This window comes from Thalassophryne amazonica, chromosome 3 (assembly GCF_902500255.1).
Source record: "Thalassophryne amazonica chromosome 3, fThaAma1.1, whole genome shotgun sequence".
NCBI classification, from domain to species: domain Eukaryota; kingdom Metazoa; phylum Chordata; class Actinopteri; order Batrachoidiformes; family Batrachoididae; genus Thalassophryne; species Thalassophryne amazonica.
This window is the reverse complement of record NC_047105.1, coordinates 90462508-90483621: the sequence shown is the minus strand read 5'-3', so window position 1 is coordinate 90483621 and position 21114 is coordinate 90462508. Positions and strand designations below refer to the sequence as shown.

The 21114-nt window shown below is 37.9% G+C and overlaps 1 protein-coding gene across 1 annotated transcript in view; it reads left to right on the top strand.

Moving 5' to 3' along the window:
- Window positions 1-21114, top strand: part of cita (citron rho-interacting serine/threonine kinase a) — a 134185-nt gene that overhangs the window by 48157 nt on the left and 64914 nt on the right. The window contains 11 exon segments of the mRNA XM_034167074.1: window positions 6297-6402; window positions 7364-7507; window positions 8099-8218; window positions 14279-14449; window positions 15182-15235; window positions 15331-15384; window positions 16395-16535; window positions 16735-16860; window positions 17280-17375; window positions 17650-17766; window positions 19181-19290. Of these exon segments, the coding sequence (XP_034022965.1) occupies window positions 6297-6402; window positions 7364-7507; window positions 8099-8218; window positions 14279-14449; window positions 15182-15235; window positions 15331-15384; window positions 16395-16535; window positions 16735-16860; window positions 17280-17375; window positions 17650-17766; window positions 19181-19290 (1239 nt within the window).

Genomic DNA, 21114 nt, shown 5'->3' with positions numbered 1-21114 from the left:
TAAACTGAGCGATCGGGGGAGAAGGGCCTTAGTCAGGGAGGCGACCAAGAACCCAATGGTCACTCTATCAGAGCTCCAGCATTCCTCTATGGAGAGGAGAACCTTCCAGAAGGACAGCCATCTCTGCAGCAATCCACCAATCAGGCCTGTATGGCCTGTACTAAGCCACTCCTTAGTAAAAGGCACATGGCAGCCTGCCTGGAGTTTGCCAAAAGGTACTTGAAGGACTCCCAGACCATGCGAAACAAAATTCTCTGGTCTGATGAGACAAAGATTGAGCTCTCCTGGCTTTGGGGAGGTGATGATCTAGTGGTTAAGTATTGGGCTTGAGACCAGAGGATCCTTGGTTCAAATCTCAGCCTGACTGGAAAATCACTAAGGGCCCTTGGGCAAGGTCCTTAATCCCCAAGTTGCTCCCGGTGTGTAGTGAGCGCCTTGTATGGCAGCACCCTAACATCAGGGTGATTGTTAGGCATTATTGTAAAGCACTTTGAGTGTTTGATGCAGATGGAAAAACGCTATATAAATGCAGTCCATTTACCATTTTGAATGCCAGGCATCACGTTTGGAGGAAACCAGGCACCATCCCTACAGTGAAGCATGGTGGTGGCAGCATCATGCTGTCGGGATGTTTTTCAGCGTCAGGAACTGGGAGACTACTCAGGATTGAAGTAAAGATGAATGCAGCAGTGTACAGAGACATCCTGAATGAAAACCTGCTGCTCCAGGGTGCTCATGACCTCAGACTGGGGTGACTATTCATCTTTCAGCAGGACAATGACCCTAAGAACACAGCCAAGATATCAAAGGAGTGGCTTCAGGACAACTCTGTGAATGTCCTTGAGTGGGCCAGCCAGAGCCCAGACCTGAGGTTGAGAGGTGCTGCAAAGAGGAATGGACAAAACTGCCCAAAGATAGCTGCACCAAGCTTGTGGCATCATATTCAAGAAGACTTGAGGCTGTAATTGCTGCCAAAGGTGCATCAACAAAATACTGAGCAAAGGGTGTACATGTTATTTTATAGTTTCTTGTTTTTAAAAAAAAAATTCAAAAAAAAAAAAAAAAAAAACTTTTTTAATGTTGTCATTATAGGATGTTGGGGGTAGAATTTTGAGGGGAAAAGAAGCTGCCTAATAATTATGCACACCTTGATATATGGTATTGATCTCCTTAGGCCACACCCTTCCTCATACACAAATACACATCAACTGATATGCTTAAATTCACTAAGCATTCAAGTTTATACTGCTTGGAGTTGGATAATATGCATTAAAATTATAAAAGAATCACTTCCCTAATATCTGTCCACGCAGCGTAGGTGTTGACCACATGTATCCAATGCATTTCTCATTATGTATCAATCTGGTATTAATTTTGCTGCATGATCTCATATTGCTGCATATTCTCCCCACAACCCTTTCTTTCTTTATCTCTGTATTTCATAATGTGCAGTCAGCATTTTTGTGTCCCACCACTATTTGAATAAATTAGTAGACTCATTCATTTAAGTTAATCAAAACAGTCCTGATGATTATCTGTATCATGTGCCAAGCTTGGCTTTCTCCTTTGTTGTATTTTATGCTTTGGTGATTGGTGTTCTATTGGTAGATGATGACACATAAGTGATGCCTCAAACCCATTCATCAGTTCCCTAGTTGTGTTGATTTGGGCTTCTTTCCTCGACAATGTAAAAATCTATATATGTGGTCCCAAGCTTCCTGTATTTTTGTACAGTTGCTCATGATCACATAGATTGCTCCTCATGAAGAACTTAATTTGTGGAGAGCCATGATTTTTGCCAAATATTTTGGCTTCATTTTTTGGGGGTGGTGGCCAAACGGTTAGTGCACTTGTTTCTTTGTTAGAAGGTTCCCAGTTTAAGACCACCCTCGCTTATTCTCCATGTAACGTGGAGTTGTGTCGGGAATGACGTCCGGCGTAAAATGTCAACATGTAGATCCATCTCAGGTCTGCTCTGGCAACAACCAGCGAGAAAAAGGGAGAAGCCAAAGGAACTTGCCTTGGCTTAGTTCTTTTAATCAGTCAAATATTATGTTAAGCCTTTACACAGAGAAAATGTCATTTGGTTGGTGTGAAGTTAAGGAAAATTGAGTTTAAAGTTTTTAGCCAAGCTCTATGTAAATTTGTGGCTGTGTGTGGACTGTAAATGATAAGTAGACTGTGGTAGTAGATAGATGCTCCTGACTATCACACAAAGAAACAGAAGTATACTGACAAAATTCCAGAAGACATTAACAGAGCACATGCATACATGGGGGTGTGTGCGTGTCTGAAGGCAGTGCTCAGTTTTGAGATTATTTTTAACAGTCTGACTCAGTCTGAGTCAACTTTATGAAAGATCCCTGTGTGGTATTTCTGAGCTCATTCATGCAGACTCATTCATCTCTTTAGGGTTTTATTCACAGTTGCCTTTTCTGTGGTCAGGAGATGGGCGAAAATGGACCCTTTCTTCAAGAATTGAAGCAAAACAGGACATTGTCTTGTATACGTAGACTACAAATAGGAATAAATGTTTTCTGCAGAGCTCTTTGTACCAGGACTATGGCTCATAATTTTCCTGTCACATTCATTTGTCAGACAAACAGCAAATGTCCCCCACACTGTGACACTGTTTTGTTCATGTAGTCTAGTTTTGTCCTCAATAAACAAGACTGATTAGGTTATGTTAGGCTCATTTTTGATTCAGAAAGTGCTCTGTTGAATGTTTTCTGCTTATTGTTATAAGCCTTATTGTTCAACAAGATTTTCTTCACAGCACTCGATTTATTTATTTATTTTATTATTCTTAAAAAGAGGGGGGGGAAGTTGTCATTTACATGCCCTCAGTGGTTGCTCTTTTTTAATGATTAGCAGGCTTGTCTGATTTGTCATAGAACTTAATTATTGTTAGAAATCTGTCAAATCTTCGTGTTCCAGAATGTGCGTTTGTGTCCTCATGTAAAGTTGCTGTCTAGTGGAGCACATAACTGTAACAATTGCTCATTTATGGAAAGAAACACCAAAATTGGCACACATACTCCTTAGACATTAGTCTTTTGAAAAAAACTGAGTATCCATTTGAATTTTCAGTAGGCAACCAGGTAGGTGTCAATTGAAGAATTACACAGTGGTCAAAATTTTAAAATATTCCAGTTATATTGAAAGCTTTACCACATTGTGTCTGATCACAAAGATTCCAGACAAGTATAGTTTGGACTATGTATGAGTGAATGTTACGGGGGGAGGTGTCAGGGGAGGTGATGGTCTAGTGGTTAAAGCGTTGGGCTTGAGACCAGATGATCCTTGGTTCAAATCCTAGCCTGATCGGAAAATCACTAAGGGCCCTTGGGCAAGGTCCTTAATCCCCTAGTTGCTCCCAGTGTGTAGTGAGCACCTTGTATGGCTGAATGTGAGGCATTGTTTGTAAAAGCGCTATATATGGAAAAGCGCTATATAAATGCAGTCCATTTTAAAAACATTAAGAATGGTGACAAAGGTCAATTTCAGTTTGTACAGGGGTCAGAAGTTAAAGTTGCTCCAATTTTGGTAAAAGTGGTGCAAATTATTGGTTGAACTATTAGGATTAATAAATAGAATAGTTTGACTGTTAAATGCTTGGTCTGCAAGGTAAAGGTCAAACAGTGTTGTCTATTGGATTTTATGGCATGTGACATATGCTATCCTGTAACGTGATAACTAAGTGACACATGGTGCAAACTTTGAAACCCTATTAACCATTAATTTGCATCACATTTTACAACATTTGGAACAAATTTAACTTCTGACCCCTGTATAAACTAAAGCTGACCCTTGTTTCCAGTCTTGCTGTTTTTACCCCATAACTCCATAACATTCAGTCATAGATAGTCCTAACTATACCTTTTTGGAATATTTATGTTCAGACAAATAATGTGGTATAGCTTTCAATATGACTGTAACATCTTTTTTAAATTTTGACCCCTGTGTATGTTATAAGGGGTGAGACTAGGCTGCCCATTTCAAAGGCTCTTTGGAATGTGGCCTATGTGCAACCTTCTTTCCCCTGAAAATGATGGGTACAACAGGTGTGTCCTTCACTGCCCAAACAATCCCATGAGTCATCAAGTGAATTTTATTTTATTTTTTCCAAGACAAAGCAGTTGGTGAATTAAAAAAGACAAAAGGACACTTGAGCTTCATGTACAAGTGTAAATATTTATATGTTTATATGTAGAGTAGAAATAAGTAGTGGAAAACCGTTATACTAAACTACCTGCTATGGTAGCTTGGTGACTGCAGCTGTCAAGGTTGTCAGGCAACAGGGGTTAGGGGCAGGAAAAGCACAAGATGTAACAGCAAGATACTCTGTGGGCTAGACCATTTCATTTCAGAATGGCTTGTTCCAGCCACCACTGTGTTTGAGTTTAGAGGGACACAGCCCTTTAAAGGGTGCAGACCATGAATTGGGACATTGTGACTCACCCAATGACTGTTTGTAATTTAGGAGCTGCTGATTTCGTAGTCTATTTACAGATGCGTTTTGGGGCTGATGCATTTGGGCTCTTATATTATTGCAATATAAGTGGTTTGATTCCTTGATATTGGTACATTTTGCACTGTTTTTCAAATTAAGATATGTGTCAGATTTACACCCTGTCTCCTTCCTTAGATGCTGAATTTTATTTATGGAGTACGAAGGGTATTGCATGTTTCTTTCTTTTTTTTAAGGATAATACTAATTTTACTGATATGTCTTCCTTATATGGTATGGAAGTGCATTGCATTTATTGGATAAAAAAAATTAGACTGTTGATATCGTAATTACGAGAAAAGATCTTATAATCACGAGTTCAGGATCTCGTAATTATGAGAGGTTTTTTTTATTGTTGTTTTTTTTATCGGTTCTGTACAATGGGCTTCCATACTTCCAGTCCCTCAGTAAAGACAAGCATGAGAATTCCCAAGTCATAATCGAAAATTGGCCAATTTGTAACCGCCAACACTGCACTGTGATTGCACACCACGTGCACACAAAGTGTGGACTTTCCCCTAAGATGTTCCTGGATGAATGAAACTCCTCCAGCGAGGTGGTGCAGGAGGCACCCAGACTAGCATGTGCCTGGCTGGGAGTGAGCCTCTCTCATCCAGGAGCACCTTATGGGAAAATCCACACTTTGTGTTTGATTACAGTGTACTATTATGCTTCTTTACTGAGGGACTGGAAGTACGGAAGGCATATGTATATAAAGCATTTTAGACACCTGATCTTTTGTCGTGATTATGAGATCTTTTCTCGGAATTATGAGATCAGCGGTCTGATTTGTTTTGTTTTGTTTTGTTTTTTTAATCCAGAGAATGCAGTACACTTCCATAATATGGCCTGACATCATCTCATTTAATTTCTTTCAAATTAGACATTGTGCATCTACTATTTTTCCAGAGTTCCACACTCAGCCCCCAAACATCCTTTGGAGGACCTCTCAGATACATAATCTTGTTCTTTCAATGGACAATCATCCAGTCAATCAAATTATCGATAATTGGGAACAAGAGTTGGGTCTGCAGTTCAGGGAAGATTTCTGGGATTAGGTTGTAGAAACAATTCGTACATCATCATCTTGTGCAAGACTTTGTCTAATTCAGTTTAGAGTACTACACAGGCTGCCTTTATCAAAGTCCAATTTATCCAAAATTTATCCCAATGTTTCTGATCTGTGTGATAGATGTAACTCCTCTCCCTGTGATTTATGCTTTTTATTTGCCCCAAACTTCAGCCATATTGGATTTTGTATTTTGATGTTATCTCTCATGTTCTTGGAATCAGGCTGGAGTTTTGTCCACTGATCGCTATTTTTGGAGTTCCTGGAGTCCCACCTGCGTCCTTTACTAACTTGCAGGAGGATGTAATTGCCTTTACCTCACTGCTAGCACGGCATAGAATATCGTTATCCTGGAAAGCTCCACGTCCCCCATCCATTTCTTTATGTTTGAAAGATCTCATGTTCTTTTTTTAAACTTGAAAAGGACCTGATCAAACTGATTGTCATGGGTGTGTGTGTTTTAAAATTTCCTAGGGCCTATGGTGAGTATATTGGGATTAGATGTTCATGAATGATCAGGTTGTAGCACACATTTGATTTAATTTTAGTTGTATTTGCACTTTTGAAAATGATGTGCTAGTGTTTTATTTCTTGCTGGAAAAAAATATATAAACAAATGTTAAAAAAAAAAATTACACACTCTGCAGGAGGGACATGCAATATTTCTGTTCATCTGACACGACTAATGAAGTTGTGTACTGTGTGTTGTGGTTCCAGGTCTGTGTCTGCAGGTCTCAACTCTCCTGCCAAGACCAGTTCCATGGAAAAGAAACTCCACCTTAAAAGCAAAGAACTACAAGAAACTCAAGATAAATGTCACAAGGTTAGAGTATTTTTTTCAGGATTTTATTCATGTTCCACAAGCCTTTAAATTAAAAAACAAACAGTAGTGTCCTTAGTAGCCACCAGGACCCTGCAATTACCAGCAAGGCTTCACATGGTGTAATCGAACAGAGAAGGATTTTAGGGCTTGGTGGAGTCTCCCATGTGCCATTTGGCAAACTATAATTGCAATTTCATGTCTTCCATTTAAGAAAAGCCTTCTCTGTTTTGCTCTGCCATGAAGCTGTATAACCAGTAATCCTGTACAAGAGATGCACTGTGCACAGTTTTTCTAATCACAGCCATGTCTCCTGCTTAGATGGTAGTTTGTTCTTGAGAACTGTCTACTCCAGACAGATCTCTTATACAGTACCATACTGTTTGTATTTTTTAATGATTGCTTTAAACAAAGACATATTCATTGTGTTAAAGTTCACATACTGACTTGTCTCAAGAAACTTTCCTGTAAAAATGAGGATTCATACTCACAATAATCTTTATATGTAGTTTGTCCAATTACTTATGAAGTCTGAAAATTGTGGGATTATGCGCACAAATGGCTGCAGTTCATAACTGATTAAAGGAATATTTCTGTTACACCACTTACATCAAACCTAGAGTTTTATGCAACAAGCATCTTGTTTCATTTGAACTCCATTGTGGTTGTATACAGAAGCAAAACTGTCACTATCAAACTACTTATTGACCTGACTAGTTGATAATTTTTTATTTTTATTTTTTTGCTTACTGGGAAACTTAAGCAAGAGACTATACTCTTGTATCTCTACAACAACAACATTCATTGCAAATGACATGCATGTAATTATCATCAAAAAACTTTCCGTGTTATCAATGGTTGCAATGGAATCTAGTGTAAGGGGTTTCATTCACAGTCTGCGCTTGCACAATGCCCTACACCTCCACAAATCAACAGTTTGTGGTGTTTCCTCTGGTTTATTCAGATGGAGCAAGAGATTTCCAGATTCCAGCGTAAGATGACTGACCTGGAGTCAGTACTCCACCAGAAAGATGTGGAGCTGAAGGCCTCTGAGACTCAGAGGAGCATCCTAGAGCAAGACCTTGCCACCTACATTACTGAATGCAGCGTGAGTCATAACACAACTATGTCTAGAAAATTTGTCTCATCATTTGTGCCTAATGATGTGAAAATTTGCTTTACACACAGTATTGACCTTAAACACTTGTTATCCTCCGCTGGCTCTGTCTGTCTGTGTCTCACTCACTCACTCACTCACTCACTCACTCACTCACTCACTCACTCACTCACTCACTCACTCACTCACTCACTCACTCACTCACTCACTCACTCACTCACTCCCTTAGGAGGAATTTCATGAAACTTGGCACAAGTCCTTGTTATAGTTTGGTAATACGCGTATTTTCATGTTGTTTGAGTTGGGCCCATTTTACCAGAGTTATGGCTCTTGATTAACAAATTGAGACATTGCCAGTTTCGTGAGTTGGTGCCTGTATTCTGAAATCACTAACACATACCGTGAAATGTTATCAGAATGTAGCAAGCACTTGTACCAAAGCAGCATTTGCCAGCAGGGGATATTGTGCTCTCAGAGCACTCTTGTTTTTACATATATGGAGGAACATGATTTATTATTTTTTTTATTTATTTTTTTATCTGGACAAGCAACAGCCTGTAGTTTATATATTTCTGTCTGCAGAGCCTCAAGCGAAGCCTGGAAGAGGCACGAGTGGAGGTCTCCAGAGAGGATGATAAGGCCATGCAGCTGCTGCATGACATCCGTGAACAGAGCAACAAGCTGCAGGAAATTAAAGAGCAGGTATTCCATTTCAAAATATCCTCTTTGGATTCCTACTTATCTTGATGGAATAATGGAATTCTTATGTGCCTTTTATTTTTTGTTTTTTCCTCAAATGCTTCAAATAAATTGCAAACTGCATAACAAAAGTGTAGTAAAATGAAAATGTATATACATGACACTGTTTTATTATTTCAGGAGATGTTTAAACCTCCCATCATTGGTTTCTATGGATTATGGCCATTTCTAAATCAGAATTGACAGTGTATCTTAGCTGTTATTATGCTGCTCCTAAACAGATGGGGTTTGCCCTGAGAACACTCACTTACGTTTTCTGCAGAAGGGAAGGCAAGGTCATTACTGCACACAGCATTCCTGAAATGTACAAAAGTGCAGACTTTAATTATTACTCAAGAGATGCTGCCACCCTCCTCCTGAGGAAATGACACTATTTACAGACATTTAAATTTAGACAGAAAGCAGGAAGTGGAGTGAAATTATGAAATATTTTTATATGCAAATGCACTCATTGCCATAAATAAAATCTGGGATGCATCATGCACATCATTTCCTCATAACTAAGACCCACTGAAATTACCCTGCACATCTGTTTTCATTTCGTGTTGTCATCCCCCCTCCCTTAAATTGTGGTGTTTTACCCTGTTAGTATCTGATTCGTTTTATCTGTGCTGGCCAAAAATCTGAAGGGGGATTATGTTGGGGTGAATTCTGTCCGTCCCAAAAAGGGTACAAGCGTTCTGAAATCAAGTCCTCTCACATGTTTATACAAACTTCCTATGGGCAGTGCACTAGTTAACATTGAACAAATTTTCAAAAATTCATAACTGTCAAAAAATAGCTTTTTTTTTTTTTAGTTTTTGAGAGCATTATGTGATATAGTATCCTTTATCGACTGGCAAAGTTTGATACAGATCTCATCCAACATTGAAAAACCTATTTCATGTATATCTTAATCAAATGTGCCTAAATCACTCTCATATTTGAAAGTGAGGTGCAGACTGGCACTCACTATCGCCTGACAAAATTTGATCCGGATCTGATCCGAATTGTGGATTTTGTGGACGTTTGAGTTTAATATTGAAAAGCCCATTTGGTGTACATTTTGTATTATATCTCAATCAAAAGTGCCTCATTTGCTCTCATTTTTCTGTTATAGATTTACCTACACCACCAAAATTGGATGGTGGTTCAAATTTTATGCATGTTTGTCTATCTTCAAGTTATCAGTTGGAAAGTGCCAAAAAGCGATGACAAATTGTACATAGCAAAGATTACCAATGCTCTGTGAAAATGATCTGAAAAAGGATTCAGAAACCAAAAAAAGTTGGGAAAAAAGACAACCTGACAACACCATAGAAAACTAAATACATTCTCATGGCATTTGATCACATCTAATTTAGCTTATGAAAAACCACTTCTGAGACTTTGACCTTGCAAATTTTTTTCCAAGGTGACATTTTGTGGAATTGGAAACTAGTTTTGGTGGACGTTTGCGCTGTACGAGCACGGTGCTCTTGTATGCTATTGAAGCTGAAGGTCTTACACTTGGTTTTGACCTTTGGGATAAAATTGCTTCATGTCAATGTGTGAATCTGAACTAGGTTTACAACTTTAGTTTAACTGAGAGCTACTGTTTCTTTCCTACATTGATGGGCACTTGGAACATTCAATCAAATGTTCAGTACTTATTTATGAAGATTTTCAGTTATATTTTGTTTGACTTATTGGTACATACTATGACACCTGGTGGTGGTTGTCTTGACACAAGTTAGCAACATTTCTTTGGTGGAGTGGGTAGTGGCTTTTGAGAATGGTCTCAAAGTCAGCATCATTCATTGACATATTACTTTTTGATGCCAGTCCTTTGCAGCTTACTTCCCAGCCACAGCTCATACCCATGCACAGCTGTGTGGGCTGGGTCAATGCTGATTTCAGACCCAATTGTACTTCCTGCGTGAAGCACCACAATGTCCAGCACAAGCGCCATTGTTAATTTCCACCTGGCACATTGTCATTTTCATGCCCAGTGCCAGCGTTCTTTAAATAAAAATGCCACTTGCGTTCCTGTTAGTGTGTTGATCAAAACATAAGGCGTAGTTGAGAGCAGAGTTGGTGCATTTATATCTTCAGTCATCTGAAAGTGTTTGCATTTAGACCAGTAAGACATACCCCACTCTGTTGGTTGATGGTCCAACTTCGACAACAATGTTGTAGGTATTAGCATCTCCAAAAATAATAGCAAAGTTGACAGAATCAGAATTTCTATGATTTGCCCTGTTATTTGGCTCCACCCCAAAATTGATTCTATTTCCAGTGGGTTTTGTGGAAATTATTTGTTTTAGGTGCCTAAATAAGTATTCCAACTAATTAACTTGTCTACTTGGAAGCCCAAACATTTGTGCCTCAATCAAAATGGGCTAACCTGACTAATGATATGATCATAAACTAGTGAAACCTTCACAAGCACAACTCAAAAAAAAAAAAAAAAAAAACATCCAGCAAGCACAGCAGTACAAGACTTGACAGATTTATTTGAACTGTCTACCAATTCCATCACAAAGAGTGGTTAAATAACTCTCCATAATTTTGCCATAAGCTTATTGATGATGTCCACAACTATCTGGTCAAGGTTCAGGGACCTTCAGTTAAATATTAGGTTTGCTATACATTTATTTCTGGTTCTGTATGTTTATCTTTGATCCTTTATCGATTTAAGAAAATGCAAAATCATTTCAAATATGTACACCAAGTGATATTAAAAATGTGGGGTTGTAGACATTCTCCCCCAGAAAAATAAGTTCAAAGAAATCATTGAAAGTCTAATGCTGCCTTGACATTGATATCCATGATGACTGGCTGCACACTTCTTGTTACAACACTGTCTACAGTGACTGCATTCTCGATTTGTGAACACCTAAGCTTAGATATTGTGGTGCTTGCTAATGTCCAAGTACTCGATGCATTTTCTTCCTATCAAACAAAACATTTCACTTTATTCTGACCCACTGAATCCAGGGACAAAGAGTCAGACTAATGACAAAATACTTGTAAGAATGAATTCTGTGTGATAATTTTTGGGATACAATTTACATATTATTCCCCAACACCGTGCCGGGAGGGCATGTCACATGCATTCATCATATACAGTGGGTGTGAACAGCGCACAATCAAACCGAAAGTACCATGTGCCGCTGTGTCTCTCCGTGGTCTCATTCACAGTAATGCATCATAGCTCACGTCAGGCACAGAGCTGAACAGATGTCACCACTGTAATATGCGTATTATTACCTGCTCACCATCTAAACTCTGTAGGAGGTGTTACATGGAACTGTATCCCATGCCGTGACAACATTATTAATCATGAAACTCACCTCCAGCATGGAACCACAAAACTAGAGCGCAGAGCGCACAGGAACAAAACCACAGCCTGTGGTGGAAAGCCTCACCCCAGCTGCAAAAATAAAATCCCATGTGATAATCCAACTGACATCACAGTGTACAGAGTTGTGTTGTGCTCCTGAAGTGAGCAAAAATGAAAAAGAAATTAAAGTTCGCTGGAAAGGCTCCATCTGACGCATGGTGTGACTGCTTGGCCCACTGCCAGCAAACTTTCAGCAAAGGTGTCCAGCGGCACATGCGCTTAGTGGCTCATGAGGAACACAGCCGCCCACTCCGGTCCTCTGTTTGCCATCCAGACGTTTGGACATCGGGCAGCCTTCAGCGCCTTTTATGGCTGTCTGACAGCAGTCTGTGTCATCTAAACTATTGTCTACATGCACTATGGATGCCATCGTGCAAGTATGGACGAGGTAATCTGGATGCATTCTGACACTGGTGACCACGCCTCTTTTCCTCCTGACTGCATCTGATGATTGGAATATTTGCCGTTTCGGCCTGGTTCCTACACATTCTTGCTATGTGTGACGGGGTTTTAGAGACAGAATCTAAAAAAAAAAAAAAAAAAAATCAGAAAATCACATTGTATGATTTTTTTTTTTTTTTTCAACAATTAATTTGCATTTTATTGCATGAAATAAGTATTTGATCACCTACCAACCAGCAAGAATTCTGGCTTAACAGACCTGTTAGTTTTTCTTTAAGAAGCCCTCCTATTCTGTACTCTTTACCTGTATTAATTGCACCTGTTTAAACTCATTACTTGTCTAAAAGACACCTGTCCACACACGCAATCAATCACACTCCAACCTGTCCATTATGGCCAAGACCAAAGAGCTGTCTAAGGACACCGTGGATAACATTGTAGACCTGCACAAGGCTGGGATGGACTACAGGACAACAGGCAAGCAACTTATGTTTGGTAACGGAAGCTCCAGCCAACTGAGTCAAATGCTTTCTCTGCATCTAGACTGATCAGCATTGCACTAATTATTAATTAATACAGTGTATAGAAAATGAATGAATTGATGCAACTTCAATTATAAAAATGAAAACTTTTTTTTTTTTGGCCTCTCTGGGAGCCTTCTTAGGAGAAAAGCACGTTAATTGCTTCCACAGCCATGCTGTCTATTAATGTATTGTTAAATATAACTTCACCAAAATTTTAAACGTGTGTAAAAATGCATCGTTTTTATTCTGCAGACAAAATCTGTCGTTAGAACTGTAAGTGGAAAAATCCTCAGTCAACACTGTGCAACCACAAAACAACTTTTTAAAATGTTTTATTTTAAAATTATTTTATTTATTGCTTAAAAATGTATTTAAAACATAAAATCATGAACAATCAAAAGATACTTAGAGAAAAAAATAAACCATTAAAGGGTACCACTTTCTTTCTGGAATTCATTTGAAGTTCTGCAAAGTTTGTGCCCTGACTTTTGCTAGTAAAAGTAATGCATTTCTCCTCCTGCGGACAAGTCTTCAGAGAGAAGTCAGATTTCCATGTGAAATACACCTCCAACATTTACTGTAGTTTGTGTGACAGGTTGCAGATGGGTCCGTTAGCTTCATGACTTCCATAAAGAGGTTTTTCAGTACAGAAAAATTTTTTATTGAAGATAAGCATAACAGATTGAGATACAAAATTGTATGGCTGTTTTGTATCCCAGTGTCTTATTTAGAGTTACAGTAATACCGCTTGACTTCTCAGTTTGTTTTAAAGTATGTTGTTTTCATTATCTTTGGTTACATATTTATTTTCGAAGAATTGTGTTGAATTAATATTCTGTAATTAATGTAACGTGTCTGCAGCATGATGGCCAAGCAGTTAGTGTAATTGTTTTGAAACCAGAAGGTTCCTGATTCAAGATCATCTCTGCCCATTCTCCATGTAATGGGGAGTTACATCAGGAAAGACATCTGGTGTAAAACTTGTGCCAAATTAACATGCTGATCCATTTACTCAGGCGAGCCTGAGTAAAAAGGGAAATTCTGAAAGGACGTACTAATTAGTGTAAAGTGTGATATCATTGCCTGATATGGCTTTTATTCATTAAAATATCTTACATTTCATTTCATGTTTACAAATGTTTTCCGCACTGCTACTGCAGGGATGATCATTCATATTTTTGTCATGTTGGAAAATGTGCTGTCAGTTTTGAAGGACATTATAATGTTGTAGGCTACAATATTATGATTTTTGGTAAGCTCTGATGATTGCATAATTTAGTAAATGGAAGGATTACGTAAATGGCGATTATAAGAAAGTATTTTCTCAGAATTCTTAAATGATTTTAATAGTTTCAAGTATAATGGAGCATTTCCCCCTCTTCATTTTGCACTTTTCAGCTTTTATGATCTTATACCTGAAATCACAGTGTTATCACAAGGCTTCTTCTACCCTCCATCCCAATCTCCTACAAGTTATCTTGTTCTGAATTTGGTCTTATCTGCTATTCGTTAGAAATGTGTAGACATGTGGTAAGAAATGGGTTGGGTAACATTTTATTAATCTTACTTGTGACAGTAATGATCACTGCAACATAATTGTAAAATTTATCAAATATTATATATATTATATTTATATTTTTCAGAGTTACACAATCACCTTATGCCAGTAATCATTGAACTGATGACTACTTGATATGTGGTCTGTAACCTCAGGAGTACCATGCCCAGCTGGAGGAGATGCAAGTGACCATCAGGCAACTGGAGGAGGACCTGTCAGCTGCCAGGCGCCGCAGCGACCTTTACGAGGCTGAACTTAGAGACTCCAGACAAACAAGCGAGGAACTGAAAAGAAAAGCTGTTGAATACCAGCAGAGAATCCAGAAGGTGTGTTAAAACAACATGTGCTTATGCTGTTAAAACATGAATCCAGGTCAACATTTGAGCTGAAGCATTTTCATATCAAGATTGCTTTTTTTCCCTCCCTGTTTTTAATCTCAGAATTGCTTGTTGTTTTTTTAACACGGCTAATCCATGTCCGTGTATTTACATGGAGCTCTCATGCCCGCATTAAAAGGCACTGCTCCCCTTGGCATTCTGCATGAGTGACTTGCAGAGTACTTGGTGCACATGCACCAAACAATGTAACAGCGGTCTATTAGTCAAGCTGTCAGTGGCATTTAAAGAGTTTTCCATTTCAGAGATGTGGAAATGCCCAAAGCACCTCAAGTAAATTTTTTGGATGCATATTTTTGGAAGCATCTTTGTACCTGTGGAACAAACACTGTACAAGCTGGGGAGCTGAAGACCTTTGCTAACAGTTGCCATTCCAATTCTTAACATGATGGGCAGATTCAAAATGGATGTTACAAACTTAAATATACCAACTATAAATACAGAAATGTCCCAAAAAGTGGAAATGGGAAAAGCTGTGTAAGTCTTCTTTTGTATATTTTTATTTCTGTAAATTTCATTGTGAAATCTAGATTTACCATCATTTCATTTTTAGTAGCCTCAAGGTAATTTTACCATTTTTCCACATGAGAGAAAATGGTGTTTCTCTGATTTTACTTTATCAATTGGTCTCTGTTTTGTGCTTCCCCTCTTGTTTAATTTAAGGCCAAAGAGCAGGGCAAAGCTGAGGTGGAGGAACTTCTCTCCAAACTTGAGAAGGTAAAGAAAGATCCAGATGTTCTTCTTTTCATCAGTAAGAACTGTAATAATTCTGAAGCTTAATATTTGAGCTTAATCTTGTTTTTCCTCTGAAGACCAATTCCGAGCAGCAGGTGAAAATCCAAGAGCTCCAGGACAAACTGTGCAAGGTAGATTCATTCTTGATTTTTTTTTTTTTTTCTTCACAGTATTTTATTATAGATTGTACGTTTGTCCCGTTAACTGAAGAATATTGATTCAGTGTCTTATCTACTGCTATGTACGGGTTTTAATCTTTGATTTAAATATGTAATTTTTCCTGAATGCATTTTAATGTCATTTACTTGACAGTCTTGTATTTGCACTTTGTATAAGTTACTCTCATAAAGACTTTTCTGTCCATGCTGTCATGCTCTGTCAAAGCAAGATTTGGTTACACTTCACTTGAAGGTATTGTCATAATAGTGACATGACACTGTCATAACTGTTACATGACACAGTCATGAATGTGTCATAAACATTATGTCAATGTCATAAACATTTATGACTGCTGTCATTAAGTGTCATTTGGTTTTTGTAATGACAAGCTGACAGTTTTTGGGTTGTCTTGAATATGACAACTTGATGTTAATCAAAGAGACATAAGCAGAAGTTTTCTTTGGATTTTTTTGGTCTTCAGTTGTATGCCAACTTGTCAGCTTGTCATTACAAAAACCGAATGACAATGACAGCAGTTGTAAACATTTATGACATTGACATAATGTTTATGACACATTCATGACTGTGTCATGTAACAGCTATGACCATGACATGTCACTATTATGACCTTCAAGTAAAGTATTACCCAACATTCTTGTTACAGTATGTACAGCTATATGTTTTTATCACAGCATGACAGTATCACTTTCTATGAAGTCCCTCTGTTTTGATGTCATATGATATGAAACACACACACTTAATTTGTGTCGGAATAGTTCTGAATTTGACAGGAGGTCCAGAATGAGAACAAATATGAACAACTTCCTTATCGGTGGCACATATTCTGTAGAGTATGAACGACTTTTTGTGAAAGTGGTAAAAGGGTTTTGTTTTGACACATCAATTGATAGGAATTGTTTCTAAGCTGTCCAAAGGTTTTTCCTGAAATCCACTAATTGTCTTTGACCTTCTGCCCTCTCAGGCAGTGAAGGCAAGCACAGAAGCCACCGAGCTGCTACAGAATGTTCGGCAGGCTAAAGAACGACTGGAACGAGACCTTGAGCGCCTCAGAGGAAAAACCGATTCTAGTGACACTCTGAAACGCCGCCTGAGAGAGACAGAGGTATCAGACACAATGGAAAGCTGATGCTAAATCACATTAGTTAAATACTGTCGGTGTGTGTGGAATAAAGTGGGGGGGTTTTGTTTGTTTTTTTGTAATTCGATCAATCTGGCGGTACCGACGAGCACCAGCTCATGCACAGGGAGTTTTATTTGTGGTTACAGCTATGTGATGGGCTTTGGGGTGTGTGTCTGTGCAGGAGGGCAGGAAGACTCTGGAGAACCAGGTTAAGAGGCTGGAGATTGTCGAACGGCGGGAGAATAAGCTGAAAGATGACATTCAGACCAAATCCCAGCAGATCCAACAGATGGCTGAAAAGATCCTGGTGAGAGAACTACAGATAAAGCTCTTCCTCCACCCCACCCCTAATTTCACCACCTGCCCACTCCTCCTATTCAGCTGTTCCTCTGTAACTATCTTTACCACTAGTTTTTAAATCCCACACAAATAAATAGTTGTGCACCCCTCTGGTCTTAGTGCACACGTAGACTTCTACACAGACATGAACTTCCGTTGGACAGCATGAACAGGCACCACTACATCCGGCTTCTGGATTTTCGGCTCTTCAAAGCACGTCTTTTTGTAGTCATTTCATCTACATTTTTGCGTGTGTGCTTGTGGGGGTGGGGAGGAGGTGTTGAGGCAGACATCTATTTGCATTACTTTGAGCATGTTGCATTGCATGCTGTTTATGTTATTGAATAAAATGTGTGCAGTTAAATTTCTAATATTGATCTCCTTCAGGAACTGGAAGAGAACCTGAGGGATGCCCAGTCAACTGCTCAGCGAATGGAAACACAGCTCGTTCAAAAAGAAAGGCTTTATGAAGACAAGATCAAGGTGGGCCAGCGTAATATTGCTCCAAGTGATTTATTTGATAATGGGAATAATAATTTTCAGTCAGTCCTCATTTTTAGTTGATGCAAGGCAGAAATGTCACTTCTTGGCAATCTGTTATGGAAACGCTTATTATTGATCAAGTTGATTTTGTACATTAATAAATGTTACGTGAATTTCTTGTTGTAAATCAGTGATTCATCACAGCAGATTACAGGCTGTTATCTAAATGTGAATTTGTCACACCAACACCTGTAACCTTCTGTTCTGTCTGAAGGTTCTAGAGGCCCAGATGAAGGTAGATCTTGCTGACAAAGAAAGTCTAGAAGCCAGGAGGGCCCAGCAGGAAGAGGAATCGAGGGAGAACTGCAAAGTTATCAGTGAACAGAAAGCGGTAAGAAAACACAACGCACTTTGGCATGTACGAGTATAGCTTAATTCACTGTAGATTCCAGTGCTCTTTTACGGTGAAGTGTTTAACATGTTTTTACAACTTAATTGATTTCATGTTAATATTTAACAGCATCAGAAATTGCAGCAGTGTTTTTTTTTTTTTTTTTTACAATTTCCTACAGTATCCATGAAATTGTTTTTATAAATGAACATTATGTGAGTAAATACCTTATCCCTCTTCTCTGTGAACTGGGTTTAAGTTTGATAAGTTTTTAAATCTGATATACATAATGGTGTAACTTCATTTGAACATGCTGTTGGAGTGATTAAATTGCAGTATACATCATGTTGTACTATGAAGACTAAACTCGGGTCCTAATCTGGTTAATGTGGTAGAACTGAGGCAGTTAAGAAGCTTTCAGAGATGGTCATCTGACATTGACAGTAGAAGATTCAGACACCTTAATGAATACTAATAGGATTTTATAGGACTACAACATTGTTTTTTTTGTTTTTTGTTTTTTTTTTTAACTCTGTGCCGCTGTGTGTCTCCTCACTAAAAACAGCTGATCCACGACGTGCAAATACTAATGCTTTTTTTTCCACCCAAATGCACCTAAGTCTCTTTCTGAGGATGACATGACATAAAAAATGCTGATAATACTCTTACCCGTCAATCTAGTCGTGCTTTCTACATAAATGAATGTTATCCATGGGGGACGTGGCTCCCCACAAGACCTCTAGATTAAAGGTCCACTTTTGAAGATATTTTTTTCATACTATTACCACTACTAATCCAACTAATAATAATAATAATAATTTCAACAACTGACATGTTTAGAAAGAATTTAAATGTTAGAAAAACGTGAGAAAGAATTTAATAGTTACATTTATAAACATTGTAGGTTAGAAAATGTAAGTTTTACTGTTACAGTGCTGTCAACAGTTAAATATGAGTTTAAGAAAGATGTCTTTATTTTATTTTTATGAAACAAGTATTTATGTTCATTGAGGTCATGAAAGGGTGACAATAAAGTGAGTACTGGCCAACGGGTTAACGTTCATGTTGAGGTGGCATGGGGGTGTTGTCGGCAGCCGCTGAAAGTAACTAAAAAAGTAACTAGTAATCTAACTTTGTTACTTTTAAAATTGAGTAATCAGTGAAGTAACTAAGTTACTTTTTCAATGAGTAATCAGTAATTGGATTACTTTTCCAAAGTAACTGTGGCAACACTTGGTTGCCAGTAATAAAACTACTGCTGAATGTATTGTATGGCCCTGATATGTAGCAGGATGCCTATGACGATCCAAAATTTGTATTTTGGGTTGTTTGTTTATATTATCATCATTATTATTTTACCTGTTTTTGGGATGTGATTTTCAACTTTCTATTGTGTCTCTCTCTGTTACCCCAGACAATTAATGCCATGGACTCCAAGATGAAAAACTTGGAGCAGCGCATTGCTGAGCTATCAGAGGCTAACAAGCTTGCTGCCAACAGTAGCATATACACCCAGAAGAATATGTGAGTGAACTAGACCTTCTGCCCACATTGTGCTTTGATGAGTGCTTCCACCCTCACTGGTTTGATCTGTCTTCACTACCTTCATTAAAACTGAGTTTACTGTGTCTAAACTGTGCATTTATCTCCCAGGAAACAGAGGAGCAGTTAGAGGGGTATAAAACTATTTTAAAGTAGACTTAACAGAGAAATGCACTTATTTATTTAAATGGACTGCATTTATATAGCATTTATAAAGCGAATAATTACTGAAATTGCAAAACCATTATCATATATTTTTAACAAATCATTTCAAACTGGGATTGTTCCTAACAGTATGAAAGTGGCAAAAGTGATACCTTTATTCAAATCTGGCAGCAAGCATCTTTTTACTAACTACAGGCCTGTGTCTCTACTGTCATAATTTTCAAAGATACTGGAAAAACTTTAACAGCAGACTGGATAAATTTATAGATCGACACAACTTGCTTGATGAAAGTCAATATGGTTTCAGAGCAAAAAGGTCCACGACACTGGCATTGCTAGATTCCATAGAAGAGATCAATAAACATGTGGACCAAAGGGTAATAGTTGCAGGTTTATTTATTGACTTAAGAAAGGCTTTTGATACAATTGATCACAATATACTATTTCAAAAGTTGGAACTGTATGGGATCAGAGGAGTTGCTCTGAGTTGGATTAAAAGCTATTTACAAAACAGAAAGCAGTTTGTTAAACTCGGAGAATATTGTTCTTCGTATCTGGACATCGTTTGTGGGCTACCACAAGGTGCTGTGTTGGGCCCAAAATTATTTATTTTATACATTAATAATTTATGCAAAGTCTCAGATATGATTAAAACTGTGCTCTTTGCAGATGACACAAACCTGTTTTGCTCAGGGGAAATCTGCAACAATTATTATCTAATTTAGGAACAGAAATGATAAAGTTAAAGAGATGGTTTGATATTAACAAATTATCATTAAATTTGTCTAAAACTAAATTGATGGTATTTGGAAATTATAAAAAAGACATACAAATTCAGTTAAATATACATGGGGTAAACATAGAACGTGTCAAAGAGAATAAGTTTTTAGGTGTTATTATTGATGAAAAAATTAATTGGAAAGCTCATATTCAGCATATTCAAACGAAGGTATTGCAGTATTAAATAAAGTAAAACATGTTCTTGATTGCAGAGCACTACATACTCTCTATTGTTCTTTGGTTGCACCCTACTTGACTTATTGCGCTGAAGTTTGGGGCAACAATTACAAAACTACTTTGCAACCATTATTCATTCATCAAAAAAGAGCATTAAGGAAAATTCATAATGCAGGTTATCAAGACCACACCAACCCACTGTTCATTAAATCTCAAATACTAAAACTTAATGATATGATTTCGTTCAAGACTGTTCAATTAATGCACAAAGTGAAAAATAAACAAGTGCCATTTAGAATTCAAGAATATTTTACTGAGAGAGAAGGAAAATATAATTTACGGGGCTTGTATCATTTTAAAATTGCTGGCGCTCGGACGACCAGGAAAGGTTTCTGTGTCTCCATGTGTGGCCCTAGATTATGGAATAACCTGACGGATGACCTCAAACGATGTCCAAATATCAATCAGTTTAAAAACCAGTATAAAAAAATGATGTTTTCAAGATATGAATCTAATGAAGTACGGTGAGTTTTGTGTTGTCAGTTGTAATTGTGAAATCAGTAACATTCATTTGTGTATGCATATGTATGTATGTATGTATGTATGTATATGTATGTATGTATGTATATGTATGTATGTATGTATGTATGTATGTATATGTATGTATGTATATGTATGTATGTA